We start from the raw sequence: 26251 nt of genomic DNA, 5'->3' as shown, positions 1-26251 counted from the left end.
TTTTCCACAAAGTCATTTTTAGAAAATGAAAATACTGAGGCAGTCTAGTGCAATAACTAAAAGCTTTAGACTCAGATCTAGAGTTTGAGTCTAGGCTTTAAAACTTTTCAGAAAATTCTGGACCAATTTCTTTATCTCTCTGAACTTCGGTTCCCTTTTTACAAGAGCATTTACCTTAGAAGGGTACCATAAAGAGCAAATGAGATAAATTTCATATATGCTTAACTTTAAATAAATTTTTGCTCTTATATTATTATAATAAAACCATACAAGTAGTATCTATAGATAGGTAAGTATTGAAATAGAACTCTCAAGAGCTTAGTATTTTTACATTTTCCAAATTTGTTTTCAAAATCCATAATCTTCTAAGTGTCCCAACCAAAATAATTTAAAGAATTTTACTAATAAGAGATTGTTAGTAGTATTAACCCTACTTGCAGGAACACATAAAAGAAAAACTGCATGACATGTTGAAACAGTTAAGTACTGTGTACACACACACACACACTCTCACACAACACACACAATATGATAAAGTGTTATCTTGAGTATCTGCTATTAGGTTACTGGAAATATACACTAATACATAATATATAATTTTATCGTCTGAATAGTATGTTAGCATCCAATAAATTAGGAATAAAAATTTAAGAACAAAACATAGAGAAGATCAGTATCGTACCTTATCAGCACACATTGCCACTTTAATATCTTGTTTTGTAATTTCATAATGCCGTATATTTCGTACATAATTCCCCACCAGCTTTAAGATGTCTGCAGAAATGTATTCTAATACTGCTACTATGTAAACAGAAACCTGGTGGTCAATTTTATAACCTAGGACCTCCTGAAAAAGTAAAAGAAAAAATCATATACCACAAATTTGAGACATTGATTAAAAAAGTATACAATTTAGCTTAACTTTTACTGAGGCCCGTGACTATTAACAACATTTAATTGTAAGTGGCTCATCTATGAATAACATACATATTGCTATTTGAAAATATAAGCTAAGCAAAGGTAAGGCAAAATTACCCATGATTATGTAAAATACTTAAGTAGTACAGATTACTAAATAGATTATCCTTAACCTAGGAAGGGAAACCCCAGTTTGGGAGATGTTCACTTTACCTAATTCAGGATACCTGGAATTAACTATAACAAAAGATGGTGTTTTTTTTTTTTTTTTTTAATGTAGAACAAAAGTTAATGTATTACTGGTATCTGGGAATATCTACTAGCCTTATACCTCTATTCTTCTTTTCAAAGGAACCTGGGATCCCAAAACCCTAATGGCACATTCCTGGTATCTATAACTGTTTCTATGGGGAAAAAAAAAATCATGCTATGTTCTACCGAACAACAGTGGTTATTAAGAGCATGTTAAATAGTATTATTAGACTTCAAAGAAAGTATGGGATTTTGTGGGGCCTACAGGAAAACAAAGTCTATTTTCTAAACAATCTGATTAAAAAAAAACTTTGAAATAAGAAATTTATTTAAGTTGGGGACAGGTGGCATTTACCTTTAAAGACATGTAAAAACTATTAAATGGTTATAGTATAATAATAATATATAAGAGTATAAGATACAGTATAAGAATGTATTAATAAATTGAATGATATCCATAATTAGATCATAAAACTCAAAGTTTAGGATCATTAATACATCATGCACATACCTCAATTTGTTAATTCTCTTAAACTATAATTCAATATATGGCTAGTAAGAATCATAAAAAGAGAATTATAAAGAAGTATGCAATTACTAATAGTTCCTTAATTTTCTATAACTTGCACTTACTTCCTCAGACCAGTAAGATACAGGCAGATATCTCTACTCCAACAACCCAAGTACAAAACATAACCCTTTGACAGTCTTAAACATCATCCAAGTGTTAATCTTAAATCTTGGACATGATCAAACAGACCTACGTTTCCTAACACTATCACTTTGATCCCTGTGACCATGGACTAAAAGTCACTTAATCACTTTCTGCCTCAGTTACCTCATCTAAAAACTGGGGATGAGAATAGTAACTTTGTGGAGTAATAAAACTTAGAGATAATGTATGCAAGCATTAGCATTTTGCTTGTATTATAGTACATACAAAATTATTGATATCAAAAGTATTATCAAGGTTTTAATTACTATAGTACCTATATTTTTGATGAGTTTGCTTGTTTTATTAAATCAACAGAAATAGCATTATTAGAGTTTCCAGTAATTATTCTTTCTACTAGTTCTGGAGAGATTCAGCTGACTGATATAAATGAGGAGTGGGACTGGGTAGTTTAGGTAACCTTTAGAAAGTTTTTGCTCAAAGATTACACATAGCCCTGTGGCAGACTCACAGAGGTCCTTACACATCTGACGATTTGAAGGATTTATAGGGACACTTAGGTCTAACCAACAAGAAAGGAGTTTTATAAATTCTCTTTGAGGTTCTAGTAACACCTGTGATGAACAAAATCCACAATTAAAACTTTTCTTAGTCCTTTCAATTTGCATATTTTTGTTGGTATGAAATTACATTAAATCATTTTGCCCAGCTTATACTCTCCTATTATCATATCATCCCTCCCCATGACATGAATTCCTGGGAAAATTAAAATGAGAGAATTTTACTCTTCAATTTACTGTCATCCATAAAATATATTCTTAAAAATCATGGGTTTTATTTTGCTTTTCAAAGGCAAGAAGGCAGTATTTCAGCTTTACCTTTAGTAAAGGATGAATTTTTTCTACTGGGAGAGATAAAGGGTTTCTTCGCTTCCTCTTTTCAATAGCCGATTGGGCATCAGCTATTGCCCACTTATCAATTGGATGAGGGAAACTTTTTTGAACACGTTCCTTGGAAAATAGGAAAATAACAACTAAGCAACAAATATATTAAATAGTGCTCTTCACTTACAATTTACTTTTAAAATCAAAGAACCCCCAAAGCAGGCTTTTCACATATGGTATAATTTATACTGCAAACATACTTAAGCTAAGAGAAAACTATAGCTGTCAATGTATTGGTTTCTTAATTAGGCAATTAAGAGACTAAGCATCCCTTGTATTATCTAGGGGGAAAATCACATTCTGAATTTCAACTTCACTGTGATAAAGCTAATGACAAGAATGATTAGAATAACCATGGCTTATATAAAGTCTCAAGGAACAAGACCTAAGCTCAAGAAGCAAAGATCTAAAACCAACTGTCCTTCATTTGTCCTTTTAACACCAAACTCAAGTAGCATTTTGAACTTGAAACATCTAAGAATTTTTTTCTTTACTTTATTCATCATGCGAAAGTACCTGACTTTGAAACTATTTACACATCATGGAAATCAAGGGTTTACATTGGTAACAGTAATTTTTATACACTATAGCTCATCATTAGAGTTTGAATCCTTCATAGGTCGTTAATTTTTAACTAAATACTTCACTTTAATTTCTAGCACTTATTCGGTTAGAATTTCTACTGGAAGTGAAGGAACTCATGTTAATATAAAAGCTGAATTTCCCTACTTTAATAAACTAATGTAATTCACTTCAAACCATTCTCTCAAGTTTTAGAATTCCACCTTCAGGATACCATAGTTATAACCAGTAGAGGTCGCTATTAACATAATTTAAACACATGTATATCACTAGTAGTATGTAAAACCTATTAGATAAAATTAAACATCACTCCTGATTTTTTAAGTCTAAATAAAACCTTTTTTCAGTTGCTATTAAAATGGAAAATAAAAAAAAATTGCTATGTGATACTCTGGGGGTAAAAACATGTTGATTCAGGACACGTTAAGAACAAATTTATAAAGTAAGAATAGTTCAACCCATTCAAGTTAAAGAAATTTTCTCTTCATCTACGTTCAAGGCTAAATCAGCTGCCAAACATAAGAAGTGATCGTTTCAATTCTAATTAATGAAATTAGAAGTGTGTTGAAAGAAATTACTGTAGTTACAAATGGAGTTTGCAAATGAAATGCCTAGTTGAAAAGCTATTTGCCAGGACACTCTACCTTCGTATAATACAATACAAAGGTCCAAAATATTGGGGAGAGTTTGGCAGGTGACAAAGAGGAAAGGGAAGGGGGAAAGGGTGGAAAGGAACAACCAAAGCAAAAATTCTTTTCCTTTTTCCCAGGAAATGACACACGATTCCAAAAATAACAATTAAGAGATTTAGGACTAACTTAACTAAGGCTTCTAATTTAAAAATTCAGGGATGGGTTTAACCTGTGGTTAATTAAATGGGTAGAACCATGGTACAAACCTTATAATGGGATGGCCCTGTGGGTGGCTACTTTCTTTTTCTTTTTTTCCTCAACTCACAGTAAGAAATAATGAATTCTTAATGCATTTCATATTATATCCTTACACATAAAGATACTAAACTGGAAAAAAGTTCATAAAACAGAATCTGCCCTTATTATATGCAACGTACTGATATTTTCTGTTCATTTAAACTGATATTTAGTTGGGCAATGCACTAAAGTGATTTTATGACTTACTAATGGGTCATAACCTAGAATCTTAAAAAGCACTGGTATATAGTGGTGAGAGAAAAGCAGAAAAGAAGAGAGGCTGAACTCAATATGACAATTCTAAATATACTGAACATATGTCTTTGGGGGAAAAAGTCACTGGTAGAATTACAGAGGCAAACTGGAGACAGGGGTTGAGGTGGAAGAAAACAGAACAGCAATCCCTTCCCATCTCAGTTTTATCCACCTAATTCCAAGTTTATCTATTGTTTTAAGAAAGAAGGGGAAAGAAAATCAGGAATGATAAAAGAGAAGGCAAGAAAGGGAAAATAATATTGATGAAAAAATACATTTTAAACTTACTTATTAGTGTATTACTGGAATCAAATTACCAACTATATACTTAGGAGGTAACAACCGGGGTCAGAATGTATGGGAAAAGACTGGTAGGGTTAAAAAAAAAAAAAAAAAAATGCCTTGAATGTGAAAAGGCCAAGTTGAAAGAATTACTTTATCTCTTGTAGTGGCAAATTTAATAGAGCAAAATAAATTTTTATGATTATTTTATGTATTTTAAAAGTTTTTTAAAGAGCCCAAGGAGAAATGATCAATGGAAGACTCATGAATTAGAATTCTATTACTCTGCTACTTTAAGACTAATAATTTGTTTGAAATGAGAAATTCCACCTTCATTAATATCTAGTGGCTTTGGGGAAAATTTGAGATACAGAGCTAGGTTTGAGATACAGAGCTAGGTTTGAGTCTCTTATTAGCAGAATCCTGTCTTTTCCTTTACATAATAAAAAGGTCTAAATAGATATCCTTGCAGATCACTTCCAATACAAATATTCTAGGACCTGTGAAAATTCCCACACACATACTTCAGTGTAAGTATTCAGACCCCTACATATTTTGAAGTCCTATTAATAGTAATAAAGGCTTACTGTGGGAGAATTTAGGGAGGGGGATGCTAGAAAGGTAGAAAATAGAAATTACTTGGGAAATCTAAATGCTAATAGAACACTTAGAAATTACAAGGATTCTGTAGGATGTGAAGGAAAAGAAGTTAACAACAACAAAAAAATGAATGGAAAAGTAAAGCAAACTTTTTAAACTTTACAATATAGTTCATAGAAAAAAAAATCTAATTAGAAAGCCTGAGTTAAATGAGAAGAAAGTGCATCAGTGTCATAAGAAATGAAAGTTGGTTAAATACAGGACACAAGCCAGAAAGGCAAAGAGGAAAGACATTAACAAATGGAAATCAGTCTAGTTAACCAGAGAGAAAGAGGGAAAGAACAAGTACAATTATGAAAGGATGAGACCTAAGAAATTAAAGGAAAAAAAAAGAAATTAAATACAACACTTTACCAGGGACATGGAAAAAATACTATTATCTTTTGCTTCTATTTTCTAAAAAGATTAAATATAGAAAATGGAGAGAGGGGGAATATACCAGACCAGGGAGCAATTTTATACCTATTTTCTAAATATTAAATTATTTTGAAAAGACAGAAACAAAGAACACATACCCTTCCTCTACACTCCCACAGCACTCATATAAATGCTTCCTTATTCATCTCAAACACTGCCTGACAGAGAATAGATACTCAAATATTGGTGGCATGGATTAGTGAATTTTGGCTACATCAATAAAATGAAATCCCTTTCATGTGGACTACGATAGTTTATAATCTGTGATTATCTGTAGTACAATTTCTCAAAAATGCTAATTAACATAAGAAAGATTATAGATATGTATATAATCCATCAGTTTTCAAGCACTTTTGAAGTATCTATTTTCCTAAAACTATAGGGCAACTAAAACTCACTTTCACTTTTTCATTAAAACAAATCCCCTTGGGGCCAAATATTAAGCAAGAATTGCTCTTCTACTTTAAATTATATTTATACTTTAAAGTAATCAAAATGTATTCTTTAGAAAGATTTAAGAATGGAAAAGACCCAGGTTTCCACCTTTTTTTAAAATCTCTTCTACCATTCTAAGGGTTGTCTAACCTACAAAATAAGGAGAATAACTACTCTACAGGGTTGTTGTAAAGACATAAATATGTATATAACAGTATTCTGAAATTATAATGCCTATTACACAACTGACTGCTATTCTGTCAGATTCTATTACTGTCGTATATTCTCTTTCCCGACCATTCCCAATCCCAAAGCCAGCTCATTGGTATATCACATGGCTACATCCATTTTAAGGGTCCAGGTTAAGTGTTTAAAAAAAGGGTATAGGGTAAACATATATCTTCAATATCTCAGAAGTTTTCTTAGTACTAAGAAGCTATGAAATATCCTCATTATTTAGAGTCTTGAGGGCCTACATACTGGTTAAATCTGCACAAGTGAAAGACTGAGAGACTCAGCAATTTTCAAGAATTCATGGAGATCTCCTTATATATTGGAAAATTATATACTAGTTTCTACATTAATTAAAAGGAGGAAATTAGATAAACACAGGTATATAGTACAAGGTATCTAGAAAGAGCTGAATTTGAGTTGTAATGTTACCAAACCAGCAAATTCCTAGAATGTCATCTAACATCAGAATGAGAAGCAAAATGAGCTCTGTAGCCCTATTCTCATACAGTAGGCACAAGGCCGAGTGCTGCATTTTATAAACACTGTGGGAGAACCTAACTAGGACCCAAAAGAGCAACTGGAAGTGGACTTGTTCACGAGAAGAGTCAGACAACCAGTTCTATTCAAGATCTCTTCTGAATCCCAATGTAATTAAGTGCCTATAGGAAATCATGAATACAAGATAGCTGACCTTATAATTCAGTGGGAAAAATGGGATAAAAATGTATGAAACCTACTTTGAATTACTTAAGAAATCAAAGTGAATTACTATTCTGTTGTACACAATTTTTTCTACATCCACAACCCCCGTAATTCAATGTTTTTAAATATCTCTTTGCTTCAGCTGAAATCTGTATCTTCCCTGAAGACTTCTAGAGCAAAAACTGCCCTTGTCCCAAAACCCACTTGAAGGTAAGTTTAACATCTTCTCCACTCCCCAAGTTGTTGCTGGGTCATGTGAAATCTTGCCATCATCCTGTGTGACTTTATCATCTATATTAAGGACACATAAAATACCCTGGTCTCTTAATTCCTTGAATACCTCATCTTGGGGACCTTTGTTTCTAGCCCAGCCACCATCACATGGCCACATCCTGCTTTGTAACTGTGTTACTGAGGAAATCTTAAATTCCTACAACCTTGTCTCTGATCTCAATCTATTCTTTTAATTCTCTCACTCAAGTATTCTAGTGTTATCAGTTCTTTGACCTTATTGGGAAATCTAATACCCTAGTTCCCTGTATGTTTTTCCAGTTTACTTGCCCTCTCCTGGCAGAATAGCTGAGTTGGAATGTACATTCAAAAAGCTTAGACTTTCTGGGTTAGAGTCTTGGCTTCACTACTTATTAGCTGTGACCTTGGGCAAGGGCAATTTATTTAACCTCTCTGTGCTTCAGTTTCCACATTTATTCATTCAACATGTATTTCCTGAGTGCCTTCTCAGTGCCAGACATTGTTCTAGGGGCTAGGAATTCGGCAGTGAACAAGAAAAATAACCTTAGAGCTTACATTCTAGTAAGGGAAAAAATCAGCACCATCTTTATGGGGTTATTAAAAACTTTAAATAAAACATAAAACATGGAAGTGTTTAGAACAGTGCATGATACTACAGCAAGCACTCAAATAGCAGCCATTATTACAGTTCACCTTTTTGTCCTATCCAATTTAGGTTCTCTGATCTCTTTTCAGAAATTTCTCATTGGATATGCCCATATAGCAATCCCTCAGCCCCCTGGGGAACTAAGCAGGGCCTGGGGTATTTAGATATACCTCCTACCCAGCCACTGTTAGTGATAAAATCTTTGTTACATTCTTATGTGTGTTGTGTTCTGAAAGGTTGTAAAGCACTGCTATTATCAATTTCCCCCATTCCCTGGCCTACTGTTCCATTGTATATCCATGGTGAAATACCATTCAACTCAACTATCTTTTTTGTGCCACATTTGAGTACTGCAAAAGATATGTCAGAGAAACCTGAAGATTTGTACCAGTATACATTCAAGGTTACTGAAGTCAAATGATCCTTCATCATTGCCAGAAAACTTTGTATTTCCAGCTTTATCTCCCATCTTCTACAGTTGGAACTTCAAACCTTCTTTCTTTTCTTCTCAGATCTTTAACTCCTTCATTTGCCTCTAATTGGAAGCTAATCCATAAGCCCCAAAGCCTATGTGATTAGTTTTTCCCTTTTATGGTTTCCCACATACCCTTTATGCACAGTATATCACATAATGTTATTGCCCATATTCCTATCTGTATCTCCTCCAAACTAGAAACCCTAAAAAGACAGGGGCCATGTCATCTTAATAAGAGACTGCAGAACTTCCTACGTTTTTATGTTTCCTTCTCCTTCCAATTGGTGGGAAGGAGCTCACGTACTATCTAAAATACACGTAACAAGTGAAGATCAAAAGATTAACTGACATGTTTTTTTTAAATTGTTTCTTTCTTTCTGTTTTTAAGAAGGCTCCATGCCCAGCAGGGCTTGAACTCATGACCCTGAGATTAAGACCTGAGCTGAAATCAAGAGTCAGACGCTTGATCAACTGAGCCACCCAGGCACCCCTAAATGGTATGTTTTTTAAATGACAGTTGGCTTTAAAAACAAACGAAACACTTGAACATATTCCACTCTTAAAGCTGTGTGTGTGTGTGTGCGTATAAAATTCTTGCACCAAGAAATAGTGTTTGGAGGTCAACAGAACTTCATTCCAGATGAAAAGCAAAACATGGAATAACCGGACAGCTAAAACATATACAAGTTATCAGATACCTAATACAAAGTTAGAATAAATCTAGTCTTCATTTTTTTTAATACCACATATATATTTTGTGAACTTGAAGAGCAAACTCTTTCATTAACATTACAATAAGTACACAGATTAGATGTGTGTGTGTGTGTGTATGAAGTAACTACAAGGCAAAACGTAACATACCTCTACATCTGAAGCGCTTCGGGGCTGAGCTTGGCATAGCATATTTAATAACTGCAAAATTAATTCTTCAACATACTGAAGAGCATCATCACTAGACTCAAGAGTCGGATGAACTTGCCCCTGGACCTATAAACAAAAAGCAAAGTAATTAAAATGTAGATTTGTACTCAAGAACATGGTCTGGCTTACAAGTACAGATTTAAATGTTATGATCCAGAAGTCAGGAGTTCTCAACCTTTTTCCCAGCTATATACACCATACATGCTTATTAACATGCTCCTGGAGATTCAGATACCTAACTGCAAATTGCAATATATATTTTTTTCGTTACCCTGAGGTGTGGGAATGCAGAGAGGGAGGGAGAAGCAAAGCTGGGAATAAAAGATGCAGTTTATATGGTTTTCATCAAGAACCAGTGGTAGTTAGAACAATTACTCAATATACTGCTTGGGCAAAATTGACCTCCCACAGGTCTCTTGCCCTTGTTTCACTCTATCTTTCCTACTAAATGATAAAATCCAACAGGGATTTCTTTTATTCATCAATGTAACACCAGCACCTTGCACTGTGCAGGGCATGTAATATGAACTTGATAAATGTTCGCTGAATACAAGGTCACCTTATTTCAAAGGACACAAAATGGTCACTTTTGACAATCTGTGACTGCCTCTGCCTTAGGAAGATAATTTGGTGGTCACTCATTCACCAAAGCCTAACAACATTTACCTGCATTTTCCTCAACCATTTCTTTGGAGGCCCATCAGGCCACTGGCCTCTGTAGAACTTACATTTTAATAACCAGCACAACAGTCGTTACTTGCATCCTTTGCCACTCACTATGGGTCACTATTCCCTACTTTTATTTATTTATTTTTTAGACTTTATTTATTTGAGAGAGAGAGAGAGAGCGAGCACAAGCAGTAGGAGCAGCAGGCAGAGGGAGAGGAAGCAGACTCTCCAGCAGGGAGCCCACACAGTTCGATCCCAGGACCCTGGGACCATGACCTGACCCAAAGGCAGATGCTTAACCCAGGCGCCCCTATTCCCTACTTTTAAAAAATGGCAGAAAAATCAGTTCCAGGAGACAGATGATATATATTTTAAAATATGCTCAACTCTACTAAGAGTGGCAGAGCCCTCTCAAGGAAAGTGCACAGTACTCCCTGGCCAAGAGCATGTAGTATGGTCTGTCCTACGAGACCTCATTAGCAGATGGGGTATGACAACCTCAGTGTAGGGGGACATTTTAATAGACAGCATACTATATAATGAATTTCTGAAATGTATGTTAAACATACATAGAGGGGTGCCTGGGTGGCAGATAATACAACAATTCACAACTGTGGTGGGGAGTGCTACATCAAGTATGAGGTTTAAAGCAATTTATTATTATTTTATAGATGAAGAAATGAAGCCCCAAAAGGCTTAAATCATTTGTCCAGTCATTTTTGGTCATAGTCGGTATAGCAATTACCAACCTGATTGTAACCGATTTATCAATCTCTCCACCCTATTAGATGACTGAATGGATGTACAATTAAGATAATGGACAGTCTGGACGTAGAGCCCAGAATTTGTGTTTCTCAGCTCAGTGCTTGCTATTCTCCATGCCATCATACTCTAACTAACATGTGTAACTAATGTAAACTTCATTCCCTTCAACACTTAACAAGACTAAACCCACCTTTTTGTTTTTAAACTGGAACTTGACAAATGTTTGATTAATTTATTTGAGTACAGGTGACACACAATGTTACAATGGTTTTCGGTGTACAACAGTGATTCACCTTTTCTATACCTTATGCTGTGCTCACAAGTGTAGTTACCATCTGTCACCACACAGACGATATCACTGACTATATTCCATATGCTGTGCCTCTTATTCCCTTGATTATTCATTCACAACCAGAAGCATCTCCCACTCCCCTTCACCCACCTACCCCATCCCTCTAGCCCCCTCCCCTCTGGCAACCATCAGTTTGTTCTCTGTATTTACAGGTCTGATTCTGCTTATAAAAGTTTTATTTTTATTCATTGAATTGCATGCACCCACTGGCTTAAACTGTCTGCTCTGATACCCTTTCCCTTCATGGCTGATTTATCTTCATTTATCAGTGAGTCCTAACACCACATGGTGTGCTTTTCTTGGGGGGCTCTCAGTCAAGTCTTCATTTTTTAAATTCTCTTTTCCTATCAGTGACACAATCTATTCTACTTATTCCCTTGCACCTTTTCCATCTTCTTGTGGAGTTCCTTATTTTCCTCTATCAATGAAGTGTGGATTCTACGCTTGTTTACTCCCTTCTTCTGTTCTTCCCCCCAATCTCATTTGCTTCCACATTTTAAACTATAATCTACGTAGATGACTGCAAATCTACCACTACTCCTGACTTCTCTCCTGAGTTTTAGACACACACTTCAAATCACTTGCTAGATATCTCCACCTAGCCTACCAAAATCTCTAATATAACCTGGGAAGAAAAAGGAACTTTTAATTATAAAAGTTCAATAAGAAAAACTTTATTTCAGGGCACCTGGCTGGCTCAGTTAGCGGAGCAGGTGACACCTGATCTCTGGGTTGTAAGGTTCAAGCCCCACATTGGGCATAGAGATCACTTAGAAATAAAAAATAAAATTTTTTATTTTTTTAAAAAAGTCCTTATAAAAAGAAAATCTATCTCACACATAGAGCTAAATTTAAAAAATGAAAGTATATATATTTTTTTTCTTAAGATTTTATTTATTTATCTGAGAGAGAGTACATGAGAGGGGGGAGGGCCAGAGGGAGAAACAGACTCCCCACTGAGTGGGGAGCCTGATGAAGGGCTCAATTCTGGGACTCTGCATCATGATCTGAGCTGAAGGCAGACGCTTAACTGACTGAGCCACCCAGGTGCCCCAAAATGAAAGTATATTTTAGAAAACACAGTGTAGACAGCCTCTGTTTTCACAAGACGTCCTACTGGAAAATGTAACTGTAATTGGGGGTTACATTCCTGTCCAAGGCTCCAGAATCATATGAACTATAGCTACAGATTTACAAAACCACAGAATTTTAGATATAAAAGGGACTTTAGAAGTCATTTAACTCAGCCCCACTATTTAGCAAATGAGAAAAAGGAAACACCCATGATCCTATAGCTAACTAGCAACGTTATAAATACTGAACCTGGACCTCCTGGTGTCTGGGCCATAGCTCTTTCCACTAAACCCTTGATTGTCAAACTTCAGAGTCTGAGGAGTGTCCTAGTAGCCCCATCAGCGTAAGGAAAATGCCCACAAACTGTATCTAATCATATAATGGGCTTCCATAGAACACCTGACCTGAAGTATGCTGTTGCACTTTAATAAACAGTGGCATATAATAAATACAAATGCAGCACTATAAATCTCTATAATCTGAAAAGATAAAATCATTTTCATTCAACATTTATAAAGTAAAATTTATAAAATGACAAATTTACTAAAAATCCAACATACAGCTAAAATGCTAGAGATAATATTAAAATGAAAATAGTTAATCAACAATAAGTTTAATTAACTTTTTAAAAATATCAAAGCCCTTTGAGGTTTAGGTACACAGAAACACATTTTAGAAAGTGTTCTGGAAAGTAAATTAATCAGATTATTTTCAAAAATGTTCTTTGCTTTTCAAAGAAACCCATGGAAACATAATTCTTCACTAATATATCTCCATCTCCGGCTGCTCTTCAATTTACACTTTATGCTGAAGCAATTCAAACTATTTGCAGTTTGCTAAAACATGGCATGCAGTTTCACTCACACTGTTCTCCAAGCCTATCATTCATTCTCTTAACCCTTTCTTCTACCTGTCTGACTTCCAAAGCCCAGCTCTCACCTCATTTGGGAAGACTTCCTTGTTTCTTGCCTCTTTCTAAGGGAGAATTATTCTCATTCATTTAAATGATTTATTGACTCTATTAAGTATCAGACTCTGTTGGTGCTGGACACATAGTGATAAACCAAAAACAGTCTTTGCTTATAGGGGCCTTATACTTTGCTAATGCTTGTACTGGACACCGCGTTTTTGTTATCAGTTTGTCATACTGAATTATAATTACATGTTCCCTTGTCTACTGGAGGGACAGTGATGATCTAACTGGGCAGGGCCTTGTTTATCTAGTTCTAGAATCATATTCTCTTTACTTTTCACTCTAAATCCATGACATTCACGGTATACTCAAAGCCTTGGGGCTGCAGGGGTGAAAGGGATAAAATATTTCTTTGTTAGAATTAAGACTGAAAGGGGGTAGTGGTAAGGGCTAGAGTTTGGATGGTTTCAGGAGCATAAACCCTTAATGCAGAAACCATTCAACATATAAAGACAGAACTAAAATAGATTTTTATATGTAGAATCAAATGAACTGTATATAACCAGAGTGGTGAAATGCTGTGGTTTAAACAAACAAACTTGATACTGCTTATAATTCTGACACATGTAATTCAAATGTTGGCTAAATCTGACACCTTGCACGATGCATAAAATTTTAGAAATTTAAATTCAAACCGTTTTACTCACTGATGGTTACTAATAGCCAAACCTATCAGGTAAATTAATCACACAAAGAATTAGGCTTAAGTAGAAAATAATGCACAATGCCAGCTGTTCTTCTAAGTTTCTAAATATTAACCTTTACCATATCTTAAACCTGTCAAATTAGGATCACAAGGTTTATTCATACAAGAGACTAATAAGTTATTTTCCTCCCTTAAAAAAAAATAATACTTCAAAACCTATAAAGCATGGACAATAGAAAATATTTCAAGACAAGAACAACAATTCCTGAAATACAGACTTTGCTCTTTATTCTTTTAAGGAAGATGCTGTTAAGAGATTTAATGAGCAGACAGAAGTAGTATTACATTTCCTATGCGGACAGAATAAAAAACACTTATTTTCTATGAGATAGTATTACAGCTAAAGTGTTCCATTCCATTTAAGTGGTACTCAAGGTATTTAATAGATCAAATGATCCAAATTATTCAAGACCATACAGAATAGGTTACCCTGCCACATCTTATGACAGCCTTCAGAAGTCCTCAATAGCTGATATTCACTGAGGGTGTATAGGGTGTGTGTGTGTGTGTGTGTGTGTGTGTGTGTCAGAGAGAGAGACAGAGAGACACAGACAGACCAATTATAATAAGCATTTAGAATTGGGTTTATACACTAGATGTGGGTTTTCCCTTATATACAGTTTTCAAAAATATTTTATACTTAAATTTATTGATATCAAAAACTTTATATACTTTTTAAAAAAGATTTATTTGAGAGAATGTGAGAGAGAGAGAGAGAGCACGAGCAGGGGGAGGGGCAGAGAGAGAAGCAGACTCCCCGCCGAGTCTGCAGGGAGCTCAACGTGGGGCTCAATCCCAGGACCCTGGGATCATGACCTGAGCCAAAGGCAGATGCTTAACCGACTGAGCCACCCAGGTGCCCCAAAAACTTCATATACTTTTAAAAATACAATTACTCTAAGTAATTTAAGTAAGCAAATGTAAGAACTTCACTAAGGAATTAATGATAGCCATGAATAAGAATTTTATGTGATCATGACAATAATTCTTTTAAGGTATAATCATCATATTCAACTAATGACGCCACATTGAATTTTAAACCTTCTTTCAAGACTGCCTGCATCTATCTTGATGGCCCGTTTTGTCTCTAGCGGTTTCTAACATTCAGAAGCAACTTTGTTGGCTATTATTGCCAGATTTTGTGGAATTTGAAAAAACAAAGGGATCAGGTCTATATCAATTCCTAGTTGTCTGATACATGAATCCTCTAAGTGTATTCAGCAACCCCATGGGTAAACTGCCAGAAAACACTATGTTGAATTCTGATGAATTTTTCATAACCTTTTCTAGCTAATGGCTCTCTGAAGAATTAGAAAGGCTTCTAGAGTGTACTTTGTCCTATCTTGAGCCCAGACTTGCTACTTTTATTTATAAATATAACAGGGGAATATAAAATAAAACTTATATTCTCAAAATCTTTACCATAGCAAATAATAAAGATCTGGATTGTTAAATTTCTTTCTCAGTATTAACAATGATTATTTAGCCAACATTTTATGTTTTAGGTGCTTATCTTTCCTCATTCATAGATTTAAAAATCAAAGCAAAAATCCCTTGTAAAAATAATTAAAAGAGAAAAATAAATCAGAGAACTTAAATCTTTTCTATAATTAAATTGACTAAAAATATTTGCTCATTTCTTGGAGACTGTTAATTAGCCTTTAGGCCCATATATGTAACAATATTTTTTCTTTCCAGAGTTTCTCTTATTTGCTGGGGACACAAAGAGGAATAAGGACATTACATCTACCCTTACAAAGAGTTCAGCTCACAGAGGAGCTAGACATGTACACAACTGACTTAATGCAGTGATGACCCCCCCCCCCAAAAAAAGTGACCGTTGCTGAAGGGTATGAGGATTATCAGAAGTCTTCCCAAGTGGGGTGCCTGGGTGGCTCAGTCGGTTAAGCTTCCGACTCTTGATTTTGGCTTAGGTCGTGATCTCAGGGTTGTGAGATCGAGCCCCACACTGGGCGTGAAGCCTGCTTAAGATTCTCTCTCTCCGTCTGCCCCTCCCCCCTCCTCCAGCTTGCACCCTATCTTAAAAAAAAAAAAACGTCTTCCCAAGTAAAATACTCATGAACTGGGGCATAAAGGATGAATAAGGTGTGAAAGACAGCACATAAGGAAGTAGGGCTTTTACTTAAAAAGCTAGCATATAAAAAATTATAAAGGCCAAGACCAAATGATATGTTGGGAAAACTTTGGGAGTTGGGCCAAAGAGCACATGTAGGGAAGGCTAAGTCTGGTAAGGGCAGGCTTGTGTTCAATGCTAAGAAGTGGGGAAGTGACCAGGGAAGGAGAGAATAACTGAAAGGTTTTAAAGAAGACATTGACATCAATAGATTTCTTTGCTGAAGAATCTCTCTGGTATCAGTATGAAGAATGTGTTGAAATGAAGATGAGGTTAAAGGAAGCAAAACTAGTTGGAAAGATGCTACAGGCTCTGGAAAAAGAAACAGTGGAGGCCTGAATCAAGGCAGAAACAGTGGGAGGTGGGAAAGTGAGGAGGTGTGTTTGGATAACTATTTTGGGGGAGAGAACCACCAACTTAACCAGTAAATACTAGAAGAGGATAATATTTTGCAGAAAAGATAAATTCAAGTTGAACACCTCAGTTTAAGGTTCTTGTATTATATGTAGTGAAATAAAGCTGAAATTGTTTTTTATCAAGTGGTTTTGAAATTTTTATTGTATTTAATTTTTTTGGTTGTAGAGAGTTATTTGCCCTAGTAGTGTTTCAAATACTCAAGCAGCAAAACTACCTAACTACTGGGTTTTTATGGAAGAGATATATGTACTTATTAGCCTACTAGATGTCATAACTATAGGAAGAGAAGAGAGCTTATTTAACGAGTATTTGCAAATAACGTACTCCCAATTTTCAAAATTTTTCTTTTTTACTAATGTGAAATGATTAAAATAAATTAACTGAAATAAGTAAAAATTATTTAAGACTACTCATCACACATATTTGGCCATGTGAGCAAAATATAAATAAATAATAAGTAATCTGAGAACCTGTGTACACTGTAGAAGTAGCTTTGGACTATTACATATGGCCAAAAAAAATGCATGTACAAAAATAAGAAAGATTACTTAAACTGTTATTAAATTTTTAAAATAAAAGCAATGAAAAAAGATATAGCTAAGATACAGCAACAACTTTAAATTATAGGAAATACAGTTACTGAAAAATTGTATCTCATACCATCTAAAGAAATTTTCAATTATAGTAGGAAATATTCACGCACAGAATTTTTAAAACACATACACATTTAACTCTTCATTCAAAACTAAATTGTAAATGACAGTATAAGCCTGGGACATCTTATTGTACCAGAAAGCAAGGAAGTTCTCAAAGGTGAATGGGTCATAACAAACAAAAAACAAAACAAAACACAGGAGTATCATGAGAAGGCTCCTCACTTGCAAAATATGGGCTAATTCAAAAACCAAATCAACTGTAAGTAACAGAAATATGTTGAATCTGTGCTTGCTTCGGCAGTACACATGCTAAATTTGGAATGATACAGAGAAGACGAACCTGGCCCCTGCGCAAGGATGACACGTGAAATACACTGAATCTATAAAAATCAATGAGGTCAAAATGATGTTTTAAAAAATACCAAACTCATTAAACAGCACTGGAAATAACTGGGGCACCGATTCTTTATCCTGAAAGAATTAATATACATCCTTCTTTTCCTGTCTGAACTATACTCTGGGATAACCAAACAATCCAAGTTGATGAGGAATTCTTCCTTATAGAAGGATTCCAGATAACAAATATAAAAAGAATGCAGAGTTCGAAAACCACCCATTTGTAACTTGAACAACATAAATTCAGACATTAATCACCAACAGACAAAACCATTATATGAATAGTTCATCTTTATAAAGAAGGGCTAAGGCTGTCACCTCCTGAATCCCCTGATCAATCTTAAGTTAGCATAACTAAAATTGGGGCCAGACTTGATGCAGCATAAAGCCACAGCACCACCTGTGAAGTAATCTTGCCAAAAAAAGCTAAATATAAATCTAATCAAGACTCAAAAGCTAACTTCCACTTATAGAAACCATGACACATATAAGTTCGATATTACCCCAAGGAAGTAAACAGAAAAATCCAGAATGTTGAACATCTTGCACAACAACTGACCCAGTTCCTGCAACAAGTCAATTTGGAGAGTAGGGTCTGTAAATTAAAGAAATTTAAGAGACATAATAATAACTACATTTAATATGCGGTCCTTGTTTGGCTTCTGATTCCAAAAAACCAACTGCAAAAACAACAGTTCTCAGAAAAATGGACAGATTTGAATTTTGACTGGTATTATTAGATGATACCAAGAAATTGTTAATTTCGATAACTATGATTACGGCATTGCAGTTATATAAGAAAAAATGCATGTCGAAATCTGCAGGGAGGAAATGACCTCTGATGGATATGATTTGCTTTAAAGTACTTTGGGAAAAATAAAAAGGAAAGCAGATGAAGACGAGGTAAATGTGGCAAAATCTAGATAACTCTAGGTGATGGGCACACGAAGATTTGTTTTGTCTACTTTGTGTATGTTTTCAATTTTTCATTTAAAAATACTGGAGTGGGATATAAAAATATTGCATATCACCTACGGAGACTATCACCAATGCAAATTCACCCCCCTCCTGCTATTCCCTTTGGGAAGATCTGGGGTTGGGCCCCACGATCTGTATCTTTTAACAAAATACCTCAAGAGAGTTGCAAGTGGTCCTGAGATCATACTCTGAGAAATACTAACATAGAAAAAGAACTCCTAAAGGCAGTCCTAAATATATCTGGAGAAGTTAAGAGGGGGATTGATAGAAGATCTACAACCTGAGCTGACTTTTGAAAAAAAAATGGAAATCTTCTGGGCGAATCCATGAGGAGGGCAATCTGGCAGGAATACTGTAAAGTAAACACCAGAGATGTGAGCGTACACTCTGCAGTTTAGGAAATACCAAGCAGTTTCGTATGATTAGAATATAAGGAAGCATGATGGGAAGATGGTAGGAGGTGAGGTGGGCAAGAGATACAATGTAAAAGATTTCTGTAGGCAATGCTAAAAAATTAAACTACACTTAATGTATTTGGTGCTAAGGGAAATTTTATCCTATATTCTAAACGTTTCAGTTATAGGACTTTGGAAACAAAACGTCCATGCCTTGAGGACTATTTTTGTCTTAAAAAGGGTCTTGGTAAAAAGACCTTTTTTTTTTTAAGTTTTATTTATTTAAGTAATCTCTACCTTCCACATGGGGCTTGAACTCACAGCCCCTAGACCAAGAGTCACATGCTCCTCCAACTAAGCCAGGTAGGCACCCCAAAAAGACCTTTTCATAAAAAAGACAAGATATCAATATCATAAAGTTACCTTCAACTAGGTTCCCTACCCTGTCCACAACCTAAAATGAGGTCTTAAAAAAAAAGGCACTAAAATCAAATGTTCTCAAATAAAACAAAAATCAAACAATATACCTACATGTTACCATCATGTGCCTACAGTCTGTACCTATGTGCACTGTTAAGTACATGTATTTATCTTCTAGTTCAGTCCACTAAGAGGGCCTAAAGGTACACATACATACCTCAGTAACAATGAACACATCCAGTGCTCTGATCCTGGTTTCTAACACCATTCTCCAAAAGAGAAAGAAGGGTTCCTTGGAGACATGGCTGATTCTAGGTCTAAGGGAAGATACAGAATGAGCCTAGAGCATGTTGCAGTACTGGAAAGTAAAGAAGTGCTCAAAAACCAAAAGGGTTGGGTATGTCAAAAAGACACAGGGGAGGAAAAAAAGAAGGAATGAAAGAAAGGGAAAAACAACACAAGAGCCAACATGAAAGAGCTCCCAATGATCAAAGCTGGTACAATTTGAGCAAGAAAATAATATAGTACTGGATTATAACCCAAAGTATAAAATAAATATCCACGAGGCCATTCTGATACAGATACAGATAGATATATGAAACATAAATATATATTTATTTTCCTATCTTTTCATATCTATATGAAATAGAGATAGCATATACATATGATATATATGCAGCTATAAAGTTACTCCCTCCCCTACCTTTTCCATATTCTTTAGAAGCAAATTGGGGGAGGGGTACTTAATACTATCCTCTTCAGTTACAATCCGTTTCCATACAATATGTAAAAGACAGGGGATGGAGGAGTAACTTTATAGTGGATAAAGTTAAGAAACACTACCTTGGCCATGTGATCAAGGTTAACACCAACAATGACAAGTCATGTTTATAACGTGTACCTCTGATATGCTGTGACAAAAAATGGCACTTTACCTCTGTAGTTTTCCTACCAAAAACCTATGACCTCAGTCTAACCATGAGAAAAGCAATGGACAAATCCAAATTGAGGAGCATTCTGCAAAAAACCTGACCAGTACTTCTTAAAGTCATCAAGGACAAAGCAAGTCTGAGAAAACTGTCACAACCCAGAGGGGGCAAGGGAGACAAGATGACTAAACATAAAGCAGTATCCCTGGGTGGGATTCCGAAGCAGTAAAAAGGACACTGAGGGGAAAACTGGCAAAACGTGAATAAGGCAGCAAGTTCAGTAAATAATAATGTACTAATGTTGATTTTTTAGTTGTGACATATGTATCACAGTGACATATGGCATTAATAAGGAGAAATTAGGGGGCGCCTGAGTGGCTCAGTTGGTTAAGCTTCTGCCTTTGGGTCAGGTCATGATCTCAGGGTCCTGGGATCGAGCCCCCTCCCCCTCCCATTATCTCTCTCTCTCAAATAAATAAATAAAATCTAAAAAAAAAATAAGGAGAAATTAGATAAGGGGTATACGGAATTTTCTGTATTACCTTCTCAACTTTTCTGTAAATATAAAACTGTTATAAAGTAAAAAGTTTATTTTAAAAGTGTGGGTTGTGGCTGAAGTAGTACTAGACGGAAACTTAAAGCTTTAATGTTTGTTATAAGAGAAGAAAGAATGAAAATGAATGGGCTAAGCATCCAAAGGAAGACACTGGGGGCGGGGGAGTAAGATACACTAAAACAGCACTACCTAAAAGAAAGAAATAAAAAGCAATAATAAATTAAAAAACAACAGAGAGTTCCCTGGACCCTCACACCGCGTGAGGATGCAGAGAGGGCTGTAGGCCCTCACCAGACACCAAATCTGCCAGTGCCTCGATTTTGGACTCCCTACCCTCCAGAACTGTGAGAAATACATTTCCGTTGTTTATAAGCCACCCAAGTCTATGGTATTCTGTTATAGTAACTGAATGGACTAAGATACAAACCATATAAAAAAATCAAAGATGGATCAAATACATAATTGTGATGAACAAAAGATTTAGAAAACTTTAAAAAAGTACAGAACATCTTTATAACTTGAGGCAGAAAAGAATTTCTTTGAAAAGACACAAAAAGTACAAAACAAAGAAAAATCATAATTCAGTTTCTTAAATTAAGAACTAGTGCTTCATCAAACAAAACACAAGAAGTACAAAGCTAAGTCACACACTGGGAAAAAATAAATGGAGCACATACAATCTACAAAGGATAAATATCCAGGATAAGTAAAGAACTCTAAAGTATTAATAAGAACAAACACCCCATTTTTTTAAATGGGTAAAAAGACATGTACAGGCATTTCACATAAGAGGAAACACAATTACCCCATAAATAATACAAAGGTGCCCAGCTTCAACCTTATAAGTAATCAGGTAAATATAAATTAAAACTATGAGATATAATTTCAGGTCTTACTGTACCGACAAAAATTTAAAAGTCTGAGAGTATCAAGTGTTAGCGAAGATGTGAAGAAATGGGAATTTTCATTCATTACCGGTGGAAATAAACAACATGACCTTTTTGGATTAAAGTCTGAGAATACTGGGGCACCTGGGTGGCTCAATCAGTTAAGCACCAGCCTTTGGCTCACGTCATGATCCCACGGTCCTGGGACTGAGCCCCACATCAGGTTCCCTGCTCAGTGTGGAGTCAGCTTCTTCCTCTCCCTCTGTCCTTGCTCGTGCTCTCTCTCTCTCTCTCAAATATAAAATCTTTTTAAAAATGTTAACAGTAAGTAATGTTTGAAAAGCAAACCTTGGAAACAACCCCAGTGTCTATTAACATCAGAATGGATCAATACATTGTAAATTCACAAGATGGAATATTATATACCAGTGAAAATGAGTGAACTAAAAGCTACAGAGAATAACATAAATGACTCTCAAAATCATAATACTGAGCAAAAATGTAAGTTACAGACGAATACAAACAATATGATTCCGTTTATATCAAGATTAGGAAAAGGCAAAACCAAACTATGCACTGTTCAGGAATTGATACATATGTGATAAAACTGTAAAGAAATGTAAGCAGCTGATTAATCCAAAACTCAGTAAATTGTTACCTTCAGGTGATGGGAGAGGACATGCAATTAGGTAGGGAAACACAGGGGTCTTTTAAAGTATAAGAAATTACATCTTAAACCATGTGTTCGGTACATAGGGTGTTCATTTTAAACTGAATGTGTAAGTTACATGCACTCTTTTAAATGTATGATATGCTTAAACATTTTTTTATATTAAAAGATTACCATGAGTAATACTTAAAACTATTTTTCTGGTCTTGGAAGTTTTAAGTATTTTCTTCAATAAATATTATAAAATATAAATAATATATAATTTTTACAAGTAACAGAATATCTTTATTGTTAATTTGGCTGATGAGTACTGAGCAAAACAAATAAATTGATGCAACTGTAAACCTGGTTCCTGGCAAACAGGCATATAAGATTTTACAAGTTTTTTTTTTTTTTTTTTTTTTAGATTTTTATTTATTTATTTATTTGAGAGAGAGGGCGAGCACAAGCAGGAGGAAGGGTCTGAGGGAAAGGCAGAAGCAGAGTCCTTGCTGAGCAGGGAGCCTGACACAGAGCTCGATCCCAGGACCCTGAGATTATGACCCAAGTCAAAGGCTTAACCGAATGAGCCATCCAGGAGCCCCACAAGTTCTTAATTGTAAATTTTTTTGCAATAATAGCCTAGTATTAACCAAATTAGAACCTGCTATCTGTCAATACAGAATAATTTTTCCATAGCGATAATGCAAGATCGTGCTTGTTTGTTAGCAAAGATATGTTCACAGTTGTTAAGTTAAAAAGTTCTGATGATTTTGATCATAAAAACTTTTTTAAAAACCCAAATATTCTTTTTGTTTTTAATTTCAACATTTGGAAATGAGAAATTCAACAAATTGGCCAAAATTAGGAAAAGACATTACACAGTGGTATCTTTTTTTCCTGCATTTATTAATGAAGTAAGATCCATACTATGTTCTGTAGTCAGAATTTAACTGGTTGGGGTGCCTGGGTAGCGCAGTCGTTAAGTGTCTGCCTTCGGCTCAGGGTGTGATCCCGGCGTTCTGGGATCGAGCCCCACATCGGGCTCCTCCGCTGGGAGCCTGCTTCTTCCTCTCCCACTCCCCCTGCTTGTGTTCCCTCTCTCGCTGGCTGTCTCTCTCTCTGTCAAATAAATAAATAAAATCTTAAAGAAAAAAAAAGAATTTAACTGGTTACTTGTCTGTTTTTTAATTTCTATGGAAACATCAGTTAATAAATAGGGAAGAAATCCAGGTCTTTCACTCTGATTAATTACACAACTAATAAAATTGGGTTGTACTGATTTCCTCACATAATCTCATTTTAAATTCTAAAAATGGAATCAAAATTTGTTAACTCTGGTTGGGGAAGAAAACTTGTGTTTAGGCCTATGTATATATAATTAAGATAAGAATAAAAGGTTCTATAACTTTATATGTATAGATTTCTTCCATTTAGCATAGGAGATTTTTGATTTTTAAATATTTACAAATATTTAATCCATGTTATAAAATTTTTGACAATTTCTCTGATTTTTAATTCATAAATCTAGCATCTGACTATTCACAAGTTTCTGGATTTTTTATTAAAAACATTTACTGAACCCTCTCCATAAAGAATACTCTCCTAGGTTATATAAAAAAGATATAGGAAATAAAACCTATTTAAGAGTTAATAGTAAAGCTGAAGAAAGGAAACACAAACACATACAATCATAAAATTATAAAATCTTAAGTGTTGGAAAGAAAGAGCCAGAAGTGACTTTGTATCCTAAATTCCCACCTAAGGAGGCTGTCTTACAAAATAGCTTGAGGAATACCTGGGTGGCTCAGTTGGTAAAGCATCTGCCTTCAGCTGAGTTCATGACCCCAGGGTCCTAGGATGGAGGCCCACGTGGGGCTCCCTGCTCAGTGGGGAGTCTGCTTCTCGCTCTTTCCCTCCCTCTGCCACTCTCCCCCATGCTCATGTTCTCCCTTTGTCTCAAGAGAAAAAAAAAAAAAAGCATGAAAGTACAATACATCACATCAAAAAGTTCAAAGAGCTGACAAAATACTAAGAATAATCAAGTTTTGGACTAATTAAGCATGGGTGCCAGCCTTCTTTGCCTTGTTACGCACTAGTAGCTTTTTACCACATTTTCAATACAAGTTAGAGCCAATGAGTACTTCAGTCAAATTCTTGTCTGATACAAAGATGCTGAATAGAAATATTTTCACAAAACTGAGTCTGAAATTTTTACCCAGAAGCACCCTATTTCTAATTTTAATGTTTGCTCCAGGGAGAAAAGTTAATTTGAATTGACTAATATTATGAACTGCTCAATTTATTCCATTTTGTTATTTTTATCTAAAATGTAATGTAAATCAAACTCGAAATAAGGACTTAAGCCCTCAGCTATCATGTAGCCAAGGGACAGGATAGTTAGGTACTTTATAAAACTTGTTCAAAATCTGTATTCATATGGGAGAACAGCAAAATGATTCAAGCTGCAGGAGGAAGAGAAATAAACATTACTATATAAACATCAGAGTTAACACTATAGACCACATTAGCCTGATATAATGTTTGGTAGTTCTTCTAACCTTCCCCTTACATTTCTTTCATTCATGCAACAAATATTCGTTGAGCCCATATATATGCTCAGCAGTGTAGTAGGCATTTGGGAAAAGCAGAAAAGACAAAGTTCCAGTCCTCACAAACTTAAATTCTTTGCTCTAGGTTAGACTTGTGTTACTGGGTCTTTTCCCTCATTTTCCTTTATGTATTTTTTGGCAAAGGAAAACTAGATCTGTATTAATGAAAGAATAGAGAAGAATAGAAAAATAATTTTATTTAAAAAAATCTTAATTCAATAATCAAAATTTACTCTTAGTTTACCCAAAAATAGCTAGAAATCTAGCCAGGTGTTAAAGCTCAAGAAAGAAGTTAAGGCCAAAGACATGGATCTGGGGTTCACCCAAGTTCCTGGAGTTCACAGGAAACAGTACAAACTACGGGTGGATAAAATCTCTCACTCCAGGGTTAAGACCACAGAGCAGTGAAGGATAGGATGGAATCCTGGTAGCACCTACAGCCAAGCAGCAAGCAGATGATGAGGCAAAACAAAAATCATTGTCCAAGAACTTTAAATACCACAAAACTCAGAGTATTTTGGGAAGACCAAGTAATGAACAATTAACACATAACTGGTGACCTCTTAGAGAAGAATATGAATACAGTAGCATGAGCAGAACCCAAATGGCAACTCAAATGGAACTTAACCAAACGGGACTCAATTGGCAGGTCATTGCAGAGTAAATGGGACTGCTCTTGGGGGAACTCTAGTGAGGAAAACAAGAAGAGATGCAACAATAGAAGTCTTAAAAAGAGATGCAAAACACAGAGGATAAAGGAAATACCAGCCCAATTGTGAGTCAAAAATTGATTACTCTTGCTATTCCATGCATTTTAGAGGAAGACATTTTACCAATGTAGACATTTTACCAATGTTGATAAAAGTTTAAGAGAAATCACGGACACGTTTGTGTGGTACACTTCGCATTCAACACCCATGTGCCAGAGACTAGCATACCACCTAACACATTCATTCAGGAAATATTTCTCGAGAGCCTGCTATGTTCCAGATATAATACTAGGCACTGAAGAGACAGCTCTGCAGGCATTCATGTGGTTTACAACTTAGTGAATGAGAAAAATATTAAACAATCACTTTTTATAACTGTATGAAGGAAAGAGTTTT

The 26251-nt window shown here is 35.2% G+C and overlaps 1 protein-coding gene and 1 non-coding gene across 3 annotated transcripts in view; one reads left to right on the top strand and one right to left on the bottom strand.

The window, feature by feature from the left end:
* Positions 1–26251, bottom strand: part of SOS1 (SOS Ras/Rac guanine nucleotide exchange factor 1) — a 140928-nt gene that overhangs the window by 68082 nt on the left and 46595 nt on the right. For both annotated transcript variants that reach the window (XM_045809028.2, XM_045809029.2), the window contains exons 2-4: positions 9518–9643; positions 2722–2853; positions 683–847 (exon numbers count right to left, since the gene is read on the bottom strand). In XM_045809028.2, coding sequence (XP_045664984.1) covers positions 683–847; positions 2722–2853; positions 9518–9643 — 423 coding nt within the window. The remainder of the gene's footprint in view (positions 1–682; positions 848–2721; positions 2854–9517; positions 9644–26251) is intronic.
* On the top strand, positions 17609–17717 carry LOC123799983 (U6 spliceosomal RNA). Its single transcript, XR_006781784.2, has one exon. It is a non-coding gene; the product is annotated as a U6 spliceosomal RNA (small nuclear RNA).

This window comes from Ursus americanus, chromosome 7 (genome assembly GCF_024610735.1).
Source record: "Ursus americanus isolate L20-20 chromosome 7, mUrsAme1.1.p, whole genome shotgun sequence".
NCBI lineage: Eukaryota > Metazoa > Chordata > Mammalia > Carnivora > Ursidae > Ursus > Ursus americanus.
This window is presented reverse-complemented; position numbering and strand designations above follow the sequence as displayed.